At 39.7% G+C, this 23,773-nt stretch overlaps 1 protein-coding gene across 1 annotated transcript in view; it reads right to left on the reverse strand.

The window, feature by feature from the left end:
* The window catches only part of CCDC126 (coiled-coil domain containing 126), a 41,753-nt gene extending 19,704 nt beyond the window's left edge, over positions 1-22,049 (reverse strand). Inside the window, exons 1-2 of the mRNA XM_039223048.1 lie at positions 21,511-22,049; positions 4,489-4,877 (exon numbers count right to left, since the gene is read on the reverse strand). Coding sequence (XP_039078979.1) covers positions 4,489-4,726 — 238 coding nt within the window. The 5' untranslated portion in view covers positions 4,727-4,877; positions 21,511-22,049. The remainder of the gene's footprint in view (positions 1-4,488; positions 4,878-21,510) is intronic.
* Between the last annotated feature and the right edge of the window lie 1,724 nt (positions 22,050-23,773).

Here is a 23,773-nt window from a genome sequence, read left to right on the forward strand (position 1 = left end):
TTCTTATTTTTATCTGTTAGAATCACCTATAAATTCCCTTTACCAAGCAAGCAGTAAGGCAAGTATTTGCACCAATGTTGTTAACGGATCAGGAATGGAGCAGAAATTTTACCCCAAATTTCAGAATCTTTTATGTGATCTAGAAGCTAGGCTGGATATAGTTCTACAAAAATCAGACAATAACTTATCAAAATTAAAACTTAAAAAGATGACACATTAAATATTCTTATACAAACTGATAAGTTCCAGTTTGGGATAAAACAAGCACGTCATGGAAATAAATAGACTAGTGTAGAAAGAGCCAGTTACTTTAAAAGAATTATTTGAAACAATTGCAAGAGTTGTGATTCATAAATAAATACAAATCAAGCTTTTGGTAAAAGTACTTTAGAATTTAATTTTCACTAGATTTAGTCTCATTTTAAAATCATTGCTTGATGGTTGTAAACAAAATATATCCTTCATAAGTAGCAGGGTTTACTTAAGGTATATATTTAACACAGATACATCTTAGAAACCCAAACTTTTAAGAAAGTTAAATTCTGATCTCTAGTAAATATTTTTCTCAAAATATAATTACTCTTCTGCAGGTAGAGAGGGAAAAACAAAAGCCTAATACACTAACAGAAGTTTATCCATGAAGGTAGTATGTTCTTTTGAAAGAATGTTCACTTTATTTGTATTAGCATGTTGAAGTAATCTGAAATATAAAAAATCTTAGTTTTATACTTGACTGATTATTCTTTGCTGTATGTACAGAGAAGTGACCATTTTTAGCAGTTACAAAGAAGTCTATTCTTTTCAAAATGAATATACAGAAATTTCCTATTTGCTCACAATATTTCAAGAATACCATTTTAATGAAGTGTGTGAAATGGTTTTAAACTTTTTTTTAACAATGATGAAATGTAAAATAAACCTTGTGCTATGACTGCATCACTGATAAACCTCAATCAACACAGTAAATGAATGGATATGTAAACTATAATGGGTGATATCTATGTGGCATTAAGGCAACCCTCACTGGGTAAAGATAATCCACATTTAAAGGAAATTAAGCCAAGGATAAATATAAATGAAAGACTTTCTGTAATTCTAATTCTTTCTTCTGACATTCATGAAATTTAGATTTGTGAAGGAACTCACAGAGTATTTGCATAAAGAAGTAATATATCATTTGGCAGAAAAAGGAAAAAATAGCGGTAGGTATTAGAGTTATAATAGTTGAAAAGTCTGAAAACATTTTGACTATATTGCTTACATACAGTTACGATTATGTTTAAAAACAAATGTATTTTGGGGGCGCCTGGGTGGCTAAGTCGGTTGAGTGTCCAACTTCAGCTCAGGTCATGATCTCACAGTGTGTGAGTTTGAGCCTCACGCTGGGCTCTGTACTGACAGCTCAGAGCCTAGAGCCTGCTTCAAATTCTGTGTCTCCCTCTCTCTCTGCTCCCCCCACACCCCCCGCCACTCATGCTCTCACTCTCAAAAATTAAAATTTTTTAAAAAACATTAAAAAACAATTTTTTAACAACTGTATTTTGGTTTTTGGACTTTCATAACTTGGGCAGTATATCCTTATTGGAAATGGCTGGATTGGTGAAGACCACTTGAGATGCTGTAGATGATGTGTAGAGACAGAGCAGGATCACTATCCTGAGTCATGAATGTTACATCTCTCAGATATCTTAGATACTAGTAAAAGAATAAACTTATAAAATTTGGGGGAAAATTAATAAAGTGTCCACTGGAGTCCCAGCATATGTGTGAAAGAAATTCATACCCAGGGACATCATTTTGAAAAATCTCAGAACAGTATTATGGGATTGGGACAAAGATCTTACAAACTTCCAAAAAGTGAGTCACATATAAAGGAAGAAGAATCAGTGGCACCTTGGTGGCTCAGTTGGCTAAGCGTCCGATTCTTGGTTTCGACTCAGGTCATGATCTCACAGTTCATGAGATGGAGCCCCATTTCAGGCTCCACACTGGCAATGTATGGACTACCTGATATTCTTTCTCTCGCTGTCTCTGTCCCTCCCCTACTCAGGAGCACTCTCCTTCTCTAAAAATAAATAAATAAACTTTAAAACATAAAAAATTCAGGGCCACCTGGGTGGCTCAGTCAGTTAAGCATCCAACTTCAGCTCAGGTCATGATCTCAGAGTTTACAGGTTCGAGCCCCATGTCATACTCTTGGCTGTGAGCTCAGAGCCTGGAGCCTCCTTTGGATTCTGTGTCTCCTTCTCTCTCTCCCCCTCCCCCTTCTCGCACTCTGTCACATTTCTCCCTCAAAAATAAATAAATGTTTAAAAAAAATAAAGTTAATTAAATAAATAAATAAATAAAAATTTTTAAGAGAATGAAGAATCATAACAGCATTAAATTCGCAGAAAGCAATGGAAGCTAAGGAGAGGGAGGGAAAAGAAAGAGAAAAAGAAAAAACCTTTAAAACCCAAGAGAAAGCTATACTCAGTTAAATTTTCAATTCAGCATGAGAGTAAGAGGATAAAAAGACCTTTTCAGATATGCAAGGAATCTAAACTTTGACCTTCGTACCTTTCTGAGGAAACTACAAGGAACAGTTAGTTCCCCTAACATGAGGGAGAAACAATAAAGAGGAAGCCACAGGATTCTAGGCAACAGGAGATCCAACACAAGAGCGAGGTAAAGGGATGATTACGTAGGAAGATCCTAGAATAATTTACCACCACAAGCCTAGAGTCCAAACCAGAGATCAGAAGGCTCTAGGAAAGATTTCTTCTAGATAAATAATGTGATAAAATACCTAATGTGTCTGAATATACTGGGAGGAGACTTAACACCTGTGGGAGAGTTAGGGTAGAAAACTAGGCAAAGAAACAAAAATCAGTATTTACTAATTAATTCTAGAGGGGAAAATACAGTTGTATGTGAAAGAAGAAGCAATCATGTAATATATGGCTCAGTAATAAATACCATTAACACAGTCATAATAACGCACACACTGAATATTGGTCTAACCAAAATTAAGATGGGAAAATGGCAGGACTGTAAGGACATGTGTGTGTGAACACAGCCCAGGGTGGGGGGATACAATTTGGGTTTTAAAAGAAAGCTGAGCCCTCACCCTGCACAGTGGGAAGTTAACAGATAATTTCTATAATTGAAAAATGAAGAAACAGCTCATAGAGCATGTTATTTAGAGGTATGGAGGTAATCACCAAATAAATCATAATAAATAATTTAAGATGGCTGGCTCTAAGGAATGAGAAGTCTGAATACTGCTGGGGGTAGGAAAAACTGCCCTTTTTTATTACCAGACTCATAACACATTTTGATTCTTTAAATACAAACACGTATAACTAAAAAAAAAAAAAAAAAAGCCACTGAAATAGAGAAAATGCCCACACACTCATATACAAAGTGTTCTAGCTCGTCTCTCATGTCTTTTTATTTTTTTTTAATGTTTTATTTATTTCTGAGAGAGAGAGAGGGAGACAGAGAGAAAGTGTGAGCAGGGAAGGGTCAGAGAGAGAGGGAGACACAGAATCTGAAACAGGCTCCAGGCTCTGAGCTGTCAGCACAGAGCCCAACGCCGTGCTCGAACCCACGAACAGTGAGATCATGACCTGAGCCGAAGTCAGATGCTCAACTGACTGAGCCACCCAGGTGCCCCCTCTCTCTTAAGTCTTAAAGGCAAGTGAGACTATGGCAGGCATACAGAACTTAAAACACAGCAGAAAAAAAAAAAAAAGAAGAAGAAGGAAAAAGAAAAGAAAAACACAGCCGGAAACCAGGATGTGAAAAGGAGAATGGCAGTAAACAATATTGAAGACACAGGCAAATGCTGCTTCTAGGAATTAATAGATGTTATACAATTGATGGTCTATACTGGCACAGTCGGGAAAATGTAAATATGAACTAGGTGTTATAATAGTATTATAATTATGTACCGAAAGGTCATTTTTTTAGAGATTCACATGGAAATATCTAGCAGTGAAATTTCACAATTTCTACAATTTAATGGTCTTCAAAAACTCAGACAAAATAAATTGGTAAAATGTTAATAATTGTTAAATCTAGGCGACAGATATATAGGTATTTATCATAGTTCCTATTTGTTAGTATATTTGAAAATTTTCATAATAAAAAGAGAAGAAAAATTTACTTTGTAAAGACCTATGCAGGACACCTGGGTGGCTCAATCGGTTAAGCGTCCGACTTCGGCTCAGGTCATGATCTCACAGTTCGTGGGTTCGAGCCCCGCGTCGGGCTCTGTGCTGACAACTAGCTCAGAGCCTGGAGGCTGTTTCAGATTCTGTGTGTGTCTCTCTTTCTGACCCTCCCCTGCTCATGCTGCCTCTCTCTCTCTCTCAGAAATAAATAAAACATTAAAAAAAAAAAAAAAAGACCTACACATGAAGTAATAGACTTCCCTCCATAACTATCATTAAATGCAGATAAGTTGAAGAGGAGAAAATGAGGAACAGTCCATGGTCATCTTACCATATCCTGCCATGGAGGCGCCATTCTCAACATCCACTGCGTTCTTATTTTCCTCTGCTAGAGCTTTAACATATCTTTTGCTTAAATCTAGTATTTGTTCACGTAACTTGACACTGCTTTGATGTCTTGGTTGTTGAAAAGTATAGTGCAGTAACATCAATCCCCAAATGAGTCCAAATACAAGCAACAGTAAACTCAATTTCTGGGACATAGTTTTTCTTGAAATTGTAAAAATCATTTCTGATGAAGAAAACAGACTCAAATGTAGAGTGGTAACTAGTCGTAAGCCACCAAACAATCAAGACTTTTGAAAGAAAAAAAAAAATCTCCTCCTCTAATATTGTATATTCTTCATCTTCAGCAAGGTTGCCTCCAACTCTCAATTAACTCTGTAAAATTGAGAAAAGAAAAGTTGATTAGTCTTAAGCTATACCAGCAACAGAATAGACAATGATAGATTAAGAAATTCTATAAGGGGCACCTAGATGGATCGGTCTTCAGCTCAGATCATGATCTCACAGTTTCTCACAGTTTACGGATCTGAGCCCTGCATCAGGCTCTGTGCTGACTGCTCAGACAGCCTGCTTCAGATTCTGTGTGTGTCTCTCTCTCTGCCCCTCCCCAACCTGTATACATGCTCTCTTACTTCCTCTCTCTCAAAATTAAACATTAAAAAAAGAAAAAGAAAATACTCCCTTAAAAAAAGAGATTCTACATATCGTTGTGATTTGAAACTACATCGTTTGACAACTTTCTCTACCACTATGCAAGCTTCCAAGGCTTTTATCAGTTTCATTTACATTGCTCTTCAAAAATTTAAACTAGAAATAGATCTCAATTAATTGAAATGTCACCATGGTCACAAAATTCTCTGAATGACTTCTTGTCATTTGTAACTAAAACTATGGACGTATACTAAGTTTGATAGCAGTCTATTCAAATATAGATTACCCAGATTACCCAACTGTGTAAAAGCTATTCCTCCTCCTCTTCCTAAAAAAAAAAAATAAAAATAAAGGCAGATGCCAAAGTGAAAGTTAGAAAATGAGAAAATGTGAAACAGACAGGAAAATCAAAATGTCTATCTGGCTTTAAAAAAAACCTACAAGAAGTGCCACAATATTTGAAAATGTCACTAAAAAATATTACTAATGGCAAGGAGATCATCTTAAGCATCTGACCTAGGATGAAAAATTAGTTACCTTTTCTAAGTTTCTACTTCTAAATTAATGCCAGACATAATGACAACTGCTAAAACAGGTTAGAAAATTTGCCTGTATTTCTAAATCTTCAATTCTAAATTTTATATGATACAGGAATGTGCTTTTATAATTAAAGGAAAATTTGAAAGGTTATATATACTTCAACTTTTTAATGCTACTTAAGGCATTTCTAAACTTTTTTTTAAAGTTTATTCACTTATTTTGAGAGAGAGGGAGAGCATGGGAAGGGCAGAAAGAGAGAGAGAGACAGACAAACAGAATGAATCCCAAACAGGCTCCACACTGTCAGCACAGAGCTCTATATGGGGCTCGAACACACAAAAACTATGAGATCATGACTTGAGCCAAAATCAAGAGTCAGACACTTAAGGGACTGAGCCACCCAAGTGCCCTATACTTCAATTTAAAAAAAAAAAAAAAGGCGATGACAATCATGGAATCTAGAAAGACCTGGAGAGTAACAATGTGTATGAATCACCAAAGTGTCCAGCAAAGAAAACTCTTCAATTATAGTTAATGGAGTAAAATTCTTTACATAGAAATACATCTGGAGTCACAGCTTAATGAAAATAATCCCTATGAACTTTTTAACTTTCAGCAGTATGGGCAAATAAAACATACCAATTTTATTCCACTTAAATAGGGTCTAATCACATAACTGAACTAATAAAATCTAGCCTGAGGGTAAGACTAGAAAGGTAAACTCTGCAGAGCATTTAATCACTTTTGACAGATGTTTACTAAGCCAACACACATCTTACGCACTGTGGCTTTGCCTAAAATTTTGCTTTCTAGAACAGGTGTTTTCAAACTTTTGTTTTAAATAATAAAAATAAAGAACATCTTTTAATCTTATGCAAAAAATCAAAATACACAACTTTGTAATCAAACTTTCCCTAGATGTGAGTGTGTTCAGAAATGTGTAAGCAGGGGATCTTCTACCCTGGCAATCCACTTGTCCAGTTCAGAAAACTCCCACTTTCTTCCTCCTACCATGCCATCCAGTCCCTGATATACATCTAATAAATTCAGGGCCGCCAAGGTTTGCAGAACACCCATCTACTCTTATTGAAGTGTGCCCATCCTGCCAAACCCCACTACGAGCATGACTACACCACTAAATGGGCATATTAATTACTAAGAAAGTAATAACCGCATTAAAAATTAGGAATTGACTCCTTTTCAAATTTTTTTCTACTTCCGCTTATTGCTTTAGTTATCATGCAAAGAATAAATCTCTTCAGATCTTACTGAAACACTACTATTAATATCAATACTAGATTACTAAACTTTGCTTAGCAAAGTCAACTAAATGTAACCTTATGTTTTTTCTACAGAAATTTTACATTTGAGATTATAAAGTGGAAGTTCTGGATTCCCAAGCAAAATTTTATTTATTTTTTATTTTTTTAAATGTTTTATTTACTTCTGAGAGAGAGAGAGAGGGGCAGCGTGACCAGGGGAGGGTCAGAGAGAGAGGGAGACACAGAATCCGAAGCAGGCTGCAGGCTCTGAGCTGTCAGCACAGAGCCCGATGCGGGGCTCGAACCCACGAACTGTGAGATCATGACCTGAGCCGAAGTCAGACACTCAGCCGACTGAGACACCCAGGTGACCCACCAAACAAAATTTTAAAAGACTATTCCTCACGTGTATATTACTTATATTTCTCCTTTAGAGATCTTTCTTCACTGGCTCTGATGTCTTTTTAAGTCGGATCTGTGTGTCACATTAGCTGACCTACCATAGCAGAAGGACCAACTGGGTCCTTGTGAAGCAGTCACAGTTGGGTTCTAAAGCTAGCATGGTAACATCAGAAAGTGACATTACTGAAGAATTAAGAGCACGGACTCCTAGGTACTTTGGCAAATGAAGGTTAAAATGACAGCCTGGAAAGTTTTAGGTCACTATACATATTCAAGGCCAAAAAGGAAGATACTCAAAACCAGAGGTAAAGAGGTTACTTCAGTTAAATAACAGCAACAGCCTTACTACAATCACTTCATACCAGATACTGCTCTAAGCTGGTTCTATGAACTCACTAACCCTTCACAACTCCTACACTAAGAATGTTCTCACTTAGCAGGTGAAAAAAACTGAGGTGAAGAGAAGTTAAATAAATTGTCCAAGGTCATACAACTGGATAGTGGTAGAGGTAAGATTCAAAGCTCAGGCTCTGAATTGTGTAAAGGCCCTTCCTTTACACAATGGCAGTAAAATAGTAACAGCAGAAACTGCAGCCATGAACAACCTGAACTGAGTTCTTATCTTATAAATACTTCACAAGGGTTATGTCACTCATTATTCTAAATGACCTCAAAAGAAAGTTGTTATCTCACATTAAAGATGATCATAGTAAACCTTAGTGAGGTGATTAACCTGCCTAAGATTTTTACACAGGCCACAAGTCATGCCTGAACTTTGGCAAGAGCTCCAAGTTCAGAATCTATACCTCCATTCAGAGTCTGTCCTTTCCTTTAAAAGGGGTCCTTAAACTCAGCCTTATTAGAACTCAGAAGTTTTACAGAACTCCAGTAAAATGACAAAGCCCAAGACTGTAATAGCATTGGGCAGAGAACAGATTGGCAGAGGAAGGAGGGGTTGACAGTCAAACACAAGAAGTCTAATCTCTAAGAGGCAAAGTTCCTCCAATTAGGTATAAGCTGAACAATGAAAATTGCACACCACCATAAACTTTGATTAAAAGATGAGTGGCAGTACCAACACCAGACACAGAGAGAAAACACACTGATGGTGGACAAGACAGAAAGTTAGCTAAGGAGAGTATGCCCCCTAATAAATTTCTTTTTCCCTAAGGAAAAAGAAAACCTAGTTTAAACGCAGTTTCTCAGTGTGATGTGCCCAAAGATAAAGAGCCCCTTATGGCTCTATATTAACTGTATACTACCTATTAAACTCAGAGAAGCAGCATACTAGAAAGGTCTTCATAGCCTCAACTCTCCTTGGAATGTGTCTGGCTCACTACTGCCCTCAACAAAATTAAAGCACACCATCTCAGAGAGAAGTCAAGAAGCTTTATGGGGACTACAGTACTAAAATCTCCATATGCTTTATAACTTGCTTCTGTTTGTTAAATGTTTTTTCTTTCTTTTTTTTTTTAAGTTTATTTATTTATTTGAGAGAGAGAGTGAAAGTGAAGGAGGGGCAAAGGGAGAAGGAGAGAGAAAATCCCAAGCAGGCTCCACACTGTCAACATGGAGCCCAATATGGGGCTCAAACCCAATAACCGGGAGAAATGAGCTGAAGTCAGATGCATAACCAACTAAGCCACTGAGGTGCCCCTGTTGCACACTTTTCTATATTAAGAAGTTAAACATTTAACATAAAAAGGGTTTGTTTCCGAGAACAGCAACGAAGTTGGGAGCCGTTAACCCCACTCTACACTAGGGAACTAAAGAAGGACATCAAGGAATAAAGTGAGTGTGGGAGCTACTAGGCAGAAAAGAGACCCTGGAGCCCTCTCTAAGTTAAAAAGATGACCTGGAGCCAGCTTATACCTGACAACATGACAAAAGGCTGAGCAGTTCAAAGGCCCAAGAGGATTCTCTGAAGCAAGCCAAGAAGGCCTGAAAATTATTCTAAAGGTTCATTTCCACAAGTAATTCCAAGCAAGCCCAGCAGAGGTGACTAAGATTGCCAAAAGGATTCAATTATGCCTTTGGCATCGTCTCAGAATGCAACACGTTAAAATCACCTGGAGAGTTTTTAAAATATCCCCATGCCAGGTCACACCCCATACCAATTAAATTAGAATGTCTAGGGGGTGGGAACCATGCATCCATTTTTGTTTTTTAAAGAGCCCTAAATTATTCCAATGTGCATCAAAGTGTGGGAACCACCCTCCAAATCTCACATTTCTTCATGAAGCAGCAATGAGAGCTACAGGTAGGACCACTAAGGTCAATAAATTCAATGTTACAAGTCAGTTCATCAGGTGTGACAGAGGCTTCTTACTTGGACCTACCTATAATGACCTTGAAGAGAAAGGGGTAAGGGGGAGACAAAGCAGGTATCTTTGCTGTAACGCAAGTCACTCCTGCCAGGGCAAGCTAAACCCTATATTTACTAGGCAGAGGTAGAGGTGGACTGAAGAGAAAATAACTTTGATCAGTACCACTTTAGTCTCTATGATCAACAGGAATATACTGTTCTGTTCCCTGAAAGATATTTTCTGTGATGCGTATAGAAAGAAAAAAGCAGACAAGAAGACTTCAGTTGTTTAGCCAACTAGAGGTAATTTACTTTAGTACTTTTAAAGAGAAATTATTCTTAGACTTAATCTTCAGGAAAGAAAAAAGAAAAAAAGGGATGATTTAAGATCTCCTGTCTGGGCAATGTTCAAAGCTGCAAGTGACTAAGGAACTTGCATTCTGAATGTCCCCTATTTTTCTCTAGGTTTCAAGTACTGGTCCAGCTCCCAGAAGGCCACCTAAGTCAGGATTGAGATAATAACTAGACCTAAAAGGCCTACATTGTCACTGAGGACTTATAGCTACCATCTAGTACAGTATTTATTAGAGTCCCTTCTCAACCAAAGTAGTATACATTCTAAAAACTTTGAACCCCAAATTCTAGGCCACCATATTAACTGTCTACTGATGACTAAAAAGTCAAATGTCAAATTTGGCCTGAATAGTTTTTAAAGGCAAAGAAAAAAAAAGAAAGAAAAAAAAATCATCACCTTCATCATTATTTTGACCTAAAATAGACTCCTCAATATTTTAGGCAAGTTCTTGCCCCAGCAGAAATTACAAAAGGCCCAAAATCAGAAGAATGAAGGAGAGGAGACATACTTAAAATGAACTATCTGTAGAGCACTGTAAATGAAGAGGGAGCACAGTGTGGTCCAAGTATCACCACCTCCAACTAGATTCCTACAGCAGTTTCTCAAGTGGGTTCCCAGATTCCTCTACAACCCCACTTAGAGCCAGTGTCTTCAAAGCAGCCAAAATGTTCTTTTAAAAATAATCCATGATTTGAATAGTCACAATTTGAATGGTTCTCAAAGAAGATATGCAAATGAACAATAAGCACATGGAAAGATGCCCAAATCCCTAATCACTAGGAAAATGCAAATTAAAGCCACAATGAGATACCACTTCATACCCATTATCAGGATGATATGAAAGGCATCAGAGTATACCACCCCAAAATATGCCACATTGGTACAAGGATTATTTTGAACTGAAGATGACTAAGAAACAGCAGATGCAGGAAGGGCTCCATGCCCTTCACTCCCCCTTTTTACCTAAAAGCAAGACATGTATTTCCCACCAGAAATGTGAGAACATTCTTACCAAGGGAGACAGGAAGTTGAGGCTAAGATGAATCTGTACAAACACATCTTAAACAACCTTTATCTTCCTTTAGTTTCCCCCATATGTTTACCTTCTCAAAATTTACTACCTCTAGAAGCTAAAACTCTTTTTCCTTCGTCTTGTAGGTCTCCACCATTTATGGCTATATTTGGCTAAATGATATATAAGCTCTCTCGACCCTAACTGCTTCTTTAGAGTTTTCATTCCATTTCTTTGATGTCCTCATTTGCATATGAAATAAATCCTGTCCTCCTGTTAATCTCTTTTGTCAGTTTAATTTGCAGAGCCATGGGTACTGAACCTATGAAGGCAGGGAAAAAAGATTTTTCTTTCCCTATAACTATTACTATTACTATTACTGACACAAACAAGTGTTAGTATCTGTGGAGAAACTGGAATCCTTGTGCACTGCTGGTGGGAATGAGAAATGGTACAGCCACTGTGGAAAACAGTGTGTCAGTTGCTCAAAAAAATTAAACACAAAATTACCACATGATCCAGCAATTCCACTTCTGGGGATAATCACAAAAGATGTGAAAGCAGGGACCCATAGATACTTGTGCACCGTTGTTCACTGCAGTATTATTCAACAATAGCCAAAAGGTGGAAACAACCCAAGTATTCAACAAATGAATAAACAAAATGTGATATATACATACAACGGAATATTATTCAGATTTAAATGGTAATAAGTGGTAATAAAATTCTGATACAAGCTACAACATGGATGAACCTTCAAGACATCATACTAAGGAGCGCCTGGCTGGCTCAGTGGGTGGAGCATATGACTAGGTCATGAGTTCAAGCTCTGCAGTGGGCATGGAACCTACTTTAAAAAAAAAAAATCATGCTAAGTTAATAAGCCAAACAAAAAAAGACAAATATTGCATAATTTCACTTAATATAGGTACTTAGAACAGCTAGATACATAGAGACAGGAAGTTGAATGGTAGCAGAGACTGGGGGCAGGGGACGGGGAGAAGGGTGGATAGGAGAACGGAGAGTTAAAGTTATGGTTTAAAGTTTAAGGTATAGAGTTTTACTTTGGGATGATGAAAAGTTCTGGAGATGTATAATGGTGCTGGTTGCACAACAACGTGAATGTACTTGACGCCCCTCAACTGTACACTTAAAAACGGTACATTTTATGTTATATATTTTTTACCACACACACATACACACATGCAAAACCATATCACATCACTCCCCTGTTTAAAAACCCTTCAACAATTTCCCACTGCACTTAGAATAAAATTAAAACTCTTTACATTGGGCCACAAGGCCCTGCAAAATCTGACATCTGCCCTTATCTCTCGTGTCCTAACTGCATACCACTTCCGCCTTGCTCACTGCTCCAGCCACACTACGCAAGACAAACTGAATTCTTTCTGTCCTCAGGGTCTATATACAACTACTCTTCACCTGCTTGGAATGCTCTCCCTGGCCAGCTTGTTCCTTTTCATCTTTTAATATTTAGCTCAAATGTTGCGTCTTCAAAAAGTAGCACTCCCACTCCTGCCCCACCTCCAGCCTCAAGGTACTCCATATGATACCACATATTCTATCTTTAAAACCTTGAGCAAGTTATTTTATCTCCCTAGATCCTGATGTCCTCATTTACATAACTACCTAATACTGGTAAAGATAAATGACACATCAACAGCATTCAAATATACACTAACATTTATTACAGTCACGCGCTACTGAAGCAATGCCACTGTTCTTGATAATCTGAGTAGTGTGAGTTAATACAGGAGTTGTTTTACTGGACCCAGATAAAACTCCTCTGATTAGCTCTCATGGCCCTCCATAATCCAGTCCCCAAAGGCAACTTTATTTCCCATTAGTTAAAAAAAATATTTTCCCCAGTCAAGCCAGTATTCTGTCTCATACAATAATAATACCTTAGATTTATATGCATTTTTATTTATGAAGCATGCTTCCTTATATCCTCTCATTCCTGCTAACTCATTAGTTAGCAGTTACCAGAGAGCCTGCAGGCTTGAACAAGTTTCTACTCAGAAATTGTGGACAACATGAAATACTTCATTGCTACTAGTACTGAAGAATTAGCCAGTCCTAAAAAATGGCATAATGACATACTGCTGATAAGAGTTCATCTTCCAAATAGCCTAAAATGAGACTAGAGTATCTGTTTAAATGCTTAGCCAGAGGATTTCAAACCTCAACACCTTATTCTAGTCCACACTGTTTTTTTTTTTTTTTAAGTAGGCTCCACAGCCAGCATGGAGCCCAACACAGGGCTTAACCTCAGAACCCTAAGATCAAGAGCTGAGAGATCAAGAGTTGGACACTTAACTGACTGAGCCACCCAGGCGGCCCTAGGATGGTCTTCTTCTAATTCTCACAGCACATTACTTTATATCAGCTGATTTTATACATCACATCTTCTCATCCAGTCATGAGCTTTGTCCCCTCAATCCCAGGTTCCTGAGGACAAGAGTAACATGCCCTCCACTATGGCCATCATTCCCAGAGCCCAGGGAACAATCAGTAGAACTACTCTGTAATTTAAGCCCATCCCTGAGCCTAACCCCACCTTCTCCCAAGCAGCAATGTGACCTCCCTGCAGTGTTTTGGGGAAGGGGGGTGTAAAGGGGCAGCAAAGATAGAAATTTTGAGATAAAATCAAAGTATCTTCTTCCATTTTGAGGGCTGGTAGGACTTGAGAAAAAAATCTAATCCAAACTTCTGATATTTCACATGAACTAAAACCCAGGGTTGTGAAGTATCTTGCCTAAAATGAGACAATTAGGGGGCACCTGGGTGGCTTAGTCGGTTAAGCATCCGACTTTCGCTTAGGTCATGATCTTGCGGTTCGTGGGTTCGAGCCCCCCGTCGGGCTCTGTGCTGACTGCCAGCTCAGAGCCTGAAGCCTGTTTCAGAGTCTGTGACTCCCTCTCTCTCTGACCCTCCCCTGCTCACGCTGTCTCTCTCTCTCTCCTAGAAATAAATAAAACATTTAAAAAATTTAAAAATAAAATAAAATAAAATAAAATGAGACAATTAGTGGCAGAAACTGTACTGGTCTAGAACACAGGTCTTGACTTACGATTTTCTCTAAACTACACTACTTTCTTTACCTCCACTAGGAAGGCTAGTTTTGTAAATACTGAATGAATTGTAACATTAAAGGAAAGCCTGTTCTCTATTCTCATGGCATTTAGGGCAATGATTCTAAAATTCCGAAATTTTACTTAAATCTGAAATAACTACTCATTAAATTATCAAGCAGACACATTAAGTTTCAAATACACCTCATTCCCATAATTCAAAGTATTACAAAGTTGCTACAAGAAGGATCTGAGAGGGGCACCTGAGTGGCTCAGTAGGTTAAACATCTGACTCTTGATTCTGGCTCAGGTCATGATCTCATGGTTCATGAGATGGAGCCCCACGACAGCTAGAGAGTCTCTTTCCTCTCTCTGTCCCTCCCCCAACTCATGCGTGTGTGTTCTCTCTCAAAATAAATAAACATTAAAAAAAAAAAAAGAGGATTTAAGAAATCTAAAACTTAGGTTTTTTTTATATAAGCAAACAACAATGGAAAATACATGAAGCAAAGCATAGATAAATATAAGGTCTTCTGGATAGAGACATCGTCACAATAACCAGTGATGCACTGATAAGAAAAAACATTTTTCCAGAAAAAAATTGGGGGGGGGGGGGAGAAGAAGCTACATAAAGGTATAGGCTCAAACATAACCTTTATTATATGAAGTTTCATTTAAAAGCATGAAAGAACTAGGGCAATGGGTGGCTCAGTCAGTTAGGACCTCCGACATCAGCTCAGGTCATGATCTCACAGTTCAGGAGTTTGAGCTCCCTGTGGGGCTCTGTGCTGACAGCTCAGAGCCTAGAGCCTGCTTCAGATTCTGTGTGTATGTCTCTCTCTGCCCTTCCCCTGCTCATGCTTTGTCTCTCCTTCAAAAATAAGTAAACATTTAAAAAAATGTTTTAATAAAATAAAACAAAACATGAAAGAACTTGGTTTATTCATTAATTTGATCACTTATTTATTAACAATATTTGTTGAATCACCTATCATGTGCCAGAAACTGGAGATGTGAAAACCAAAACAAGATAGGATACTTTTTCTTCTGGAGATTATGTTTTACTTTAAGACAATAAACAAACAAAGAAACAAGTTAATTTCAGCTTGTCATAAACTGCTATGGAGAATATAGGGTGATGTGAGGCTATATGAGGAGTCTATATGAAGTATCAGGTCAAGGAAGGCCCATTAAGGAGGTCTCATCTGAGAAAGAAGAGGAAGTAGAGTTTGGTTCCAAATTCCTTCCAAAGAAAACCTTTAGAATTCTTTTCTGACCAGAATCTTGAGAGCAGGCAGTATTCCTTAGTCCTAGCCTCCTTAGTACAAACAAATGAGAATGAGAGGGATCCCAGTCCCCAGCATGGAATGACTTGGTTTGGAGAAATCGTCCACAGTGAACAGAAGGAAACCCACAAGCAAAGAAAGTTCAGTGTTCCCCTTTCTTATAAGAATGGCAGTTCCACCGTTTGGTAACATACAGTAATAGTAATAATCTGATATGGTGATCTTTGCACAGAAAAATATATCCTCATCAGCATTTTCTAATATGAAGGGGGCAATGTGGTAAGATGGGGTATGGAATACAGTCTAGGTAGCCATCTGCCAGTGTATTAAGTTACAATTGTTACTTAGCATTTTAAATACAAATTCTAACTCTAAAATATTCCTCGTTAAAGGACACAGAGGAAGAAAAAGAAAAAACATAGGGAAGCTTTTTTCTTAGTTTTCACATTTATTACAGAACTTAATATCTCTACTGCAATGCACAAGATCTTTGGAGATTTGGAGATATGTAAATCTCCAAAGATCTGTTCAAAGTTCTATTATGCCATTTACCAAATAACAAACATGCAAACAACTAGATATTTAAGCAATTTTTAGTGGCTTCTACCTAAAGACAAATATATTAGTCCAAATTATTACTACGGTAAAGACAGAGGATTAATGAGTATTTAAACTATAACACTCTCATTTCATGGGAAAGGAAAGTAAGCCAAAAGAGGACTGATGACTACCCAATGGCAAACAAATGGGAAGAAACTAGACAAACTCTCAGCCCAGGATCCCTGTGTTTTTCAAAAGCAAAGAACAAAACTCAACAGTTTGCAAAAGGCACTTTAAAAAAAATAAATAAAATAGAAGCCATCAAAGCAGACTGTAAACACTGCAGATTTTGTTTTGCATCAGTTTTCTTTCAGTTATATCCCTATTTTTTTCATACACAGACACATGTATGCACACACACACTTGTTTATGGAGTCCTGACATAAAAAAAGATCTCTTGCTATGAGATGCAGTCAAAAAGTCAAAAATTTTCAAAACACTTTATTTCACACTGCCTGTCTTTAAATACTTGTTTGTATTTCTTATGTAAACACTGCAACAGCAAGATTAAAAAACATTAATGGATGATAATCCTACCTAAAAAAAAAAACCTCCCCTTCAAATCCCATTTTTGCATTTATTCAGTGCTCTGCTTTTTGTGCTCTTTATGACTGGAGCTCAAGTAACCATGAACAGCAATAGCAGCAACTAGCAAGCAGAGAAGCTCTCACTTAGCCAAAGGTGCTACGAGAGGAAAAGATAGGATAAAATTGGCAGAGAGGGAGAGGATAGGATCTGAGGTCTCTGGGTGGGGAAAAACACGTATTTCGGAACAATGCTGGGAGTGTTTGACCAGAGCAACCCCCCCCCCCCCAATCTGCATAAGGTCCCTCTTAAGAATGTAACAGACACCACCTACTCCCCCTCAGGTTTCCCTCAGGAATTTGACTAAAGACCTGACAGAAAATAAGTAGACCATAAAACCTATGACCCACAAGGAACAATTTGGCCACAGACCACCTCTCATACAATGGAAACAAGCCAATCAGAAATGGACAACCCAGCACCTAGAGTTGTTCAGTCAATAACGGTAGAACTTGAGAAAGATTTGGGGGGGGAGGGGGACCAGAACCTTATTAAAACAAGGATCCTTGCCTATATCCTTGGGCATTCACTTTTGAATGCCCCCTCTCTGTAAGAGAGCTTTCTTACTCTTAATTTCTAATCTTATACTCTAATAAACTTTGGCCTGCTTTTCATTTTGTGTCTACCTCTTCAATCTTCGAACTGGTAAGACAATGAACCCCAGATACTGAGGTAAAAAATCCTGCAACGGTGCTACAAAAATCAGTGCCCACTAGTCTCCCAAGGAATTTACAGTTAGAGAAGCACATATTCTTTACAAAAAGACATAGCATGTTTACCAGAACTCAGAGGTTCAGATCTCTCCAAAAAAGACTCAGAAATAAGTCCTCCACAGACTTGACCTCAGAATGTAATTTTAAGGGGAAAGGCCCATTCTTAAAATATTTTTCCTACATATTAAGTTAAGGAAAAACATTAACAGAGAACATAGCCATCCACTACTAATTAGGTCTAAGATTTAAAATGTGAATTGCCAGGACGCCTGAGTGGCTCAGTCGTTTGGGCATCCGACTTCGGCTCAGGTTATGATCTTGTGGCTCATGAGTTCTGGCCCCGCATAGGGCTATGTGCTGGCAGCTCAGAGCCTGGAGCCTGCTTCAATTCCGTGTCTCCCTCTCTGCCCCTTTCCAGCTCATGCCCAGCCTCTCTCTCCCTCAAAACAAATAAACATAAAAAAATATTTTTAAATAAATTGTGAACTGCCTTAGGGCACCTGACTGGCTCAGTCAGAGAAGCATGCAACTCTTGATCTTGGGAACCTGAGTTCAAGCCCCACACTCGGTGTAAAGATTAGTTTTAAAGAATAAATTGACACACCTGGGTGGCTCAGTCAGTTGAAGGTCCGACTATGGCTCAGGTCATGATCGCATTGTCCATGAGGCAGTCTGTGAGTTCAAGCCCCGCATCAGGCTTTGTGCTGACAGCTCAGAGCCTGGAGCCTGCTTCAGATTCGGTGTCTCCCTCTCTCTCCCCCTCCCCTGCTCACACTCTGTGTGTGTGTGTGTGTGTGTGTGTGTGTCAAAAATAAAGATTAAACAACTTTTTTAATAAAATATTTTTTAAAATCATAAAAGTGAACTGCCTTGAGAGAAGCAACACTAAAATTCCAGCTGAGATACAGAAACATATCTCAAGATACCAGATCGTTTTTAGATGGCATATTTGGGAGAAAAGACAGAAGACAAGAGCTGTGAAGAGTACAAAGATAAAAGAAAATGGGTAAAGTAATTCAGGGTTAAGAATAGAAAGTGTTAGAGCCAAAGGGAAACTACTAAATCACTATGCCACGGCAAAAGTTTAATCAAATATATTAAGCAGTGCTAGGTATTTCAGTCACTTGCCCACAGCCTCAGCCAATCATGTTTTATGCCACATGAGCCCACCTCCCCTTCCACAGCTAACTAGACTAGCATTGGGCACCTTGCCTGAGGCCTTGGGGAAAAAAAGAGCCCCTAGGAAAACTATGATGTTGGGAATAGGAGCAAAAAGGGAAAGAATTCAAAAAAAGAAACAATGATGTTGGATCAGAATTGACAAAACTAGAACTAAAAAGAAACAGACATAATAAGTAAACAGAGGCAATGAGTAAAATAAAAGAGATACACAGTAAAGAGGAAGAGAACTAAGCATGTCAAAAATGTAGACAAAACATGTGCAGTTCATGAAAGAATGAACTCGTCAATAGAGATTCTTGTTTGTGGCAACTTTCTAGTTCCTACATGTGTATCCCCTTCCTCAAGGTGGGGCGGGGGGAGCCCTAAGACACAAATAAATGACTAAAAGGGCTTAAATGAATTTGTTCCATGCTAACAAGAACATTTTAAAACCTTTATCATTGAAAGTTTGAACTAGAAGAGTCCTTGGAATCAGACCAATTCACTACGTTAGGCATGAGGAAAATGAGGACCACAAAGGAACATAAGGTTCCACAGATTGTGACAGAGCTAGGACAAAAAATAAGGGCTCCTATTTCCTTAGTCCACTACTCTCTGTCCTACACTGTACTAACACCAACATAGAAGCTTTTCTTTTTCCAAAATGAATATTTTTGCCACATATTTTTAAATAAATCAGAAATCTTTATGCATGTCATTTCCCACCATTTAAAGTTTCCCTTTATTTATTCTCTGGCTCTCTGTTATCCTTATGAAATATATTCATTAGATTTCTCCTTCTTGGGGCGCCTGGGTGGCTTAGTCGGTTAAGTGTCCGACTTTCGCTTAGGTCATGATCTCGTGGTTCGTGGGTTCGAGCCCCACGTCGGGCTCTGTGCTGACTGCCGGCTCAGAGCCTGGAGCCTGTTTCAATCTGTGACTCCCTCTCTCTCTGACCCTCCCCTGCTCATGCTGTCTCTCTCTCTCTCTCCTAGAAATAAATAAAACATTAAAAATTAAAAAAAAAAAAGATTTCTCCTTCTTGAATTTTTAAAAAATGTTTTTATTTATTTTTGGGAGAGACAGAGCACGAGCAGGGGAGGGGCAGAAAGAGAGAGGGAGACACAGAATCTGACGCAGGCTCCAGGCTCTGAGCTGTCAGCACAGAGCCTGACGTGGGGCTCAAACTCATGAACCATATTGTGACCTGAGCCAAAGCTGGACACTTAACTGACTGAGCCACCCAGGCGCCCCATCCTTCATGAAATTTTTTAAAATGCATCAGTCACTAAAGACATGACACAGAAAATTTATCAGGCCCTACTTGCTTTTCTCCCACTATAACTGTACATTCAAAACCAGAATTCCTCAGGACATGTTATTTCAAATATTACACAATAGTGTTTGAACCCAAACTAGTACAGAAAGGACATTTTTTTTTTTAATGTTTATTTATTTATTTTTGAGACAGAGTGAGCAAAGAGGGGAGGGGCAGAAAGAGAGAGGGAAAGACAGAATCCCAAGCAGGCTCTGCGCTTGAACCCACAAACCGCCGGATCATGACCTGAGCTGAAATCTAGAGTTGGACACTTAACCCACTGAGCGACCCAGACGCCCCAAAATAGACATTTTCAACTGGAAAAAAAATCAACTAAGGACCATAAAGATTTCCTTAAAAAAAAAAAACTCATCACCAATGTTAGTCAAGTAGCAAGAGAGAACAGTGCAAGAACCAAATCTGTAGAGGGACTAATGTGAAACGTTTCAAATAACTCCTTATGAATTTTAGTGCACTCATTCAACGTGTTCTGGGAAGGAAACTGCCACTTGCAAACAAAAATCCCAAAGAGGGAAAATTAGTAACCAGCGGGAAAGTGAGGGAGAGAGGTGGAAAAAGGTTGACATAGGGTAAAGATGGTGAAGTCCCACGTCAGGACTGCAGAACATCTAGATGCTTACTCTGCTAAAACAAACACTTAAGCGCCTCTGAAGAGTCTCCCAAAGGACACAGCTGGGGGGTGAGGGGGGCGGGGGGGGGGGGAAGGGGAGGGAGTGGGTAGTAAGTCCTTGTATCTCCAGAGCTGATCCACAGAAAAGCAGAGTCATCAATTTCCTAAGAACATTCTCAGCCATCTTAAAACAGTGGAAATGAAGAAGACAGCGTATTTTAAAGAATAGCTTGCTTACGTTTAAGGTGAACAAAGTATAAAGTGAAGAGCACGCAACCTAGGGTACTAATGATTAAACAAAGAAAAGCACGAAACCCATAAATCCAGAGGCCACTTCAGTGTAACTAAAGTATCATATTCAAAGGACTTTCTCGTCAAAGCAATTAATGGCGTTGTAAGCATATTATTTTTCATTCCAACAACTTAAAAGGTGTGTTTTGTTATCTCCATTTGATTGCTGAGAAACCTTTAATTAACCAAGGTCACAAAGCCAGGCGGTGTACTCGATCAGGATGGGAATCCGGGTTGTCTGAGCTACTCTTAGTACCGCTTTCGAGAGTACAAGTCACAGTCAACACGGCAGTTTAAGTTCATCCTTACCAGTCACCCAGCTGCTGAGTTTGAAGAGGGAGTAAAAAAAGCGGGGGGGGGGACAAAAAAGGGGGGCATATGACTTTCTCCCTCAAAGTAGAACACAGCTGAGCTGTCAAAAGCAGAAAAAGGAGTGAGTGCGGCTGCCGCGCGGGCGCTCCATCCTTGCACCAGGTCTGTCGCTCCCCCGCGCCAGTGGCCACGGGACCGAGCCCGCCCCACTCAGATCAAGCAGCCCGAGCCCCACGGGGCCACGGCTGTCAGACCCGGAGGGACAGGGACAAAGAGCCTCCTCGGCCGCGGACTACCGGCCGATCCCAAGCCCGTTCTCTGCGGACACCTGGGGCAGCGGCCCGGGTGGGGCGGGGGGTTAAGGGCGGGACAAGGCGGAGGAGGAGCGGCCGCCGGGCCTGAGGGGAATACCGTGAAGGCACGCGCCAGCCGGGCGGAGACGTCTCTACCCCCCTCCCCCCGACTTCCCTCTCGCCCCTTCCCCATTACCTTGCCAGTGGGCTTCTTGTCAGGGTCGCCGGCCGCCAACGGGCTCCCGAGCCGGGGCGGCGAAGCGAAAGTCGATTAGCAGACGTCAGCTGCGTCCCGCTTTCACGAAACAGCCTCCAGGTCGGGATGGAGAAAGGCCGAGATTGAGAATCAGGGACAAGGTGGTTCCCAGCTTGTGGAGATTCTACTCTTCTCGTCCCTCGCAGTCCGCTTCCGCTCCGCCTCCCGGCCCGTCCTGGCCCTTCCCCCACTTCGGAGACCAGCCGATTGCGGCGCGCTGTATTATGGGGGATGTAGTCCCGGAACGCGGAAGAGGCGGCACGTGCTTGTAGCCCAACTGCACCTACTTCTGGGGCAGGACGACGCCGTTGCTTGGCAACCAGAGGAAGCGGCCCGTTTCTTCTCCAGGATTGGAAGATGAGTTTACGAGAGGCAGAAGCCCTGCCTTAACTCTCTGCAGGAGCTGAAAGGAGAGTGTGGGCGTCTTAACTCCTGACCCTCCAGCTGGAGACTTAAAGATTCCAAGGCTGTGAGCCGGGGGCGAAAGGGCTTACTAGTGATTAATAGGGTGCTGCAGACAAGAATGACTGTTTTTGCCCCTGAATGTCCTTAGTGGTGTAAGGCAAGAAAAACAAAAGGACGACCCATTAAATAAGAAGAAACACATTGTTATTTTTCACAGATGATGTAATTATTATGTATATGGAAAATCCAAAAGAATCCACAGATAAATTGTTGCAATTAATGAGTTAAACAGATTAACAATCATATTTTTAAATCAATGTTTCTATATTCCAAGGAAAAAGTTGCAGAATTAACTTTTTTTTTTTTTTTTTTAAGAAACCACTTATAATAGGGCATCTGGGTGGCTCAGTAGTAGGTAGATTAAGCATGGAGCTCTGGATTTTGGCTCTGGTCATGATCTCATGGTGGTGAGCTCCAGCCCCACACAGAGCTTTCGTGCTGGGTGTGGAGCCTGCTTAAGATTTTCTCTTTCCCTCTCCTCCACCCCCCAGCTCGCTCACTCTTTCTCTCAAAAAAATATACTATTTATAATAATTTCAAATTAAATATCAAGTACCTAGAAATAAATAAAGTCTAAGATCTATATGAAGAAAACATTTTTTATTTCTGAGAGAGAGAGAGACAGCGTGAACAGGGGAGGGTCAGAGAGAGAGGGAGATCCAGAATCTGAAGCAGAGCCTGGAGCTCTGAGCTAGCTGTCAGCACAGAGCCCAACATGGGGCTGGAACCCACGAACTGTGAGATCATGACCTGAGCCAAAGTCATACGCTTAACCAACTGAGCCACCCAGGCACCCTAAGAAAGCATTTAAAAAAAAAAAAAAAAAAACACATTGAAAAAGGGCCACCCGGTTTGCTCAGTTGGTAAAGCATGTAACTCTTGAGTTCAGTGTTGTGAGTTCAAGCCCCATGTTGGGCATGGAGTCTGCTTAAAAAAGAAAACAAACAAAAACATTGAAGAAGACCTAAACAAGAGATAATATATTCATAGAAGTTTCAATACTGAAAGATATCAAAGGATGCAATGCAATTCCCAGTAAAATCTCAATAGGTATTTGTGTGTGTGAAACTTTAGCCAATTAAAAATTTTATAGAAGAGCAAAGGCAAGCAAGCATTCATGAGGAAGAGAAGAAAGTAAAAGGAAGAGGAAGAAGAGAAAGACTTGTATTACCAGATATCAAGTTTCATTATAAAGCCATAGTAATTAAGGCAGTGTGGTATTGGATCAAGAATAGACAAATATACCAATGGAACAGAATAAAGAGCCCAGAAAGTCTCACCCATACATGGGAATTTATATTGTCATGGTGGTGATGCACAGCAATGCCTAAAAACTGGTTTTCAATAATTGGTGCGAGGACAAATAGATTCCCATTTGGAAGAAAAACAGTGAAATTAAGCCCTTCGCATCACATACAAAAATCAATTCCAGGCCAGGAGCCTGGGTGGCTCAGTCAGTTAAGGGTCTGACTCTTGGTTTCAGCTCAGGTCATGATCTCACAGTTTGTGAGTCTGAGCCCCACATTGCGCTCCACACTGACAGCACAGAGCCTACTTGGGATTCTCTCTGTCTGCCCCTCCCCTGCCTGTGTACTCTGTCTCTCTCTCAAAATAAACTTTAAAAAAATCAGGCACCTGGTCAGCTCAGTTGGTTGAGTGTCCAACTCTTGATTTCAGCTCAGGTCATGATCCTAGGGTCGTGGGATTGAGACCCACAGCAGGCTTCCCACTGAGCATG

The sequence above is a fragment of the Hyaena hyaena genome, unplaced genomic scaffold (genome assembly GCF_003009895.1).
Source record: "Hyaena hyaena isolate Hyena2069 unplaced genomic scaffold, ASM300989v1 scaffold_1276, whole genome shotgun sequence".
In the NCBI taxonomy this organism is placed as follows: domain Eukaryota; kingdom Metazoa; phylum Chordata; class Mammalia; order Carnivora; family Hyaenidae; genus Hyaena; species Hyaena hyaena.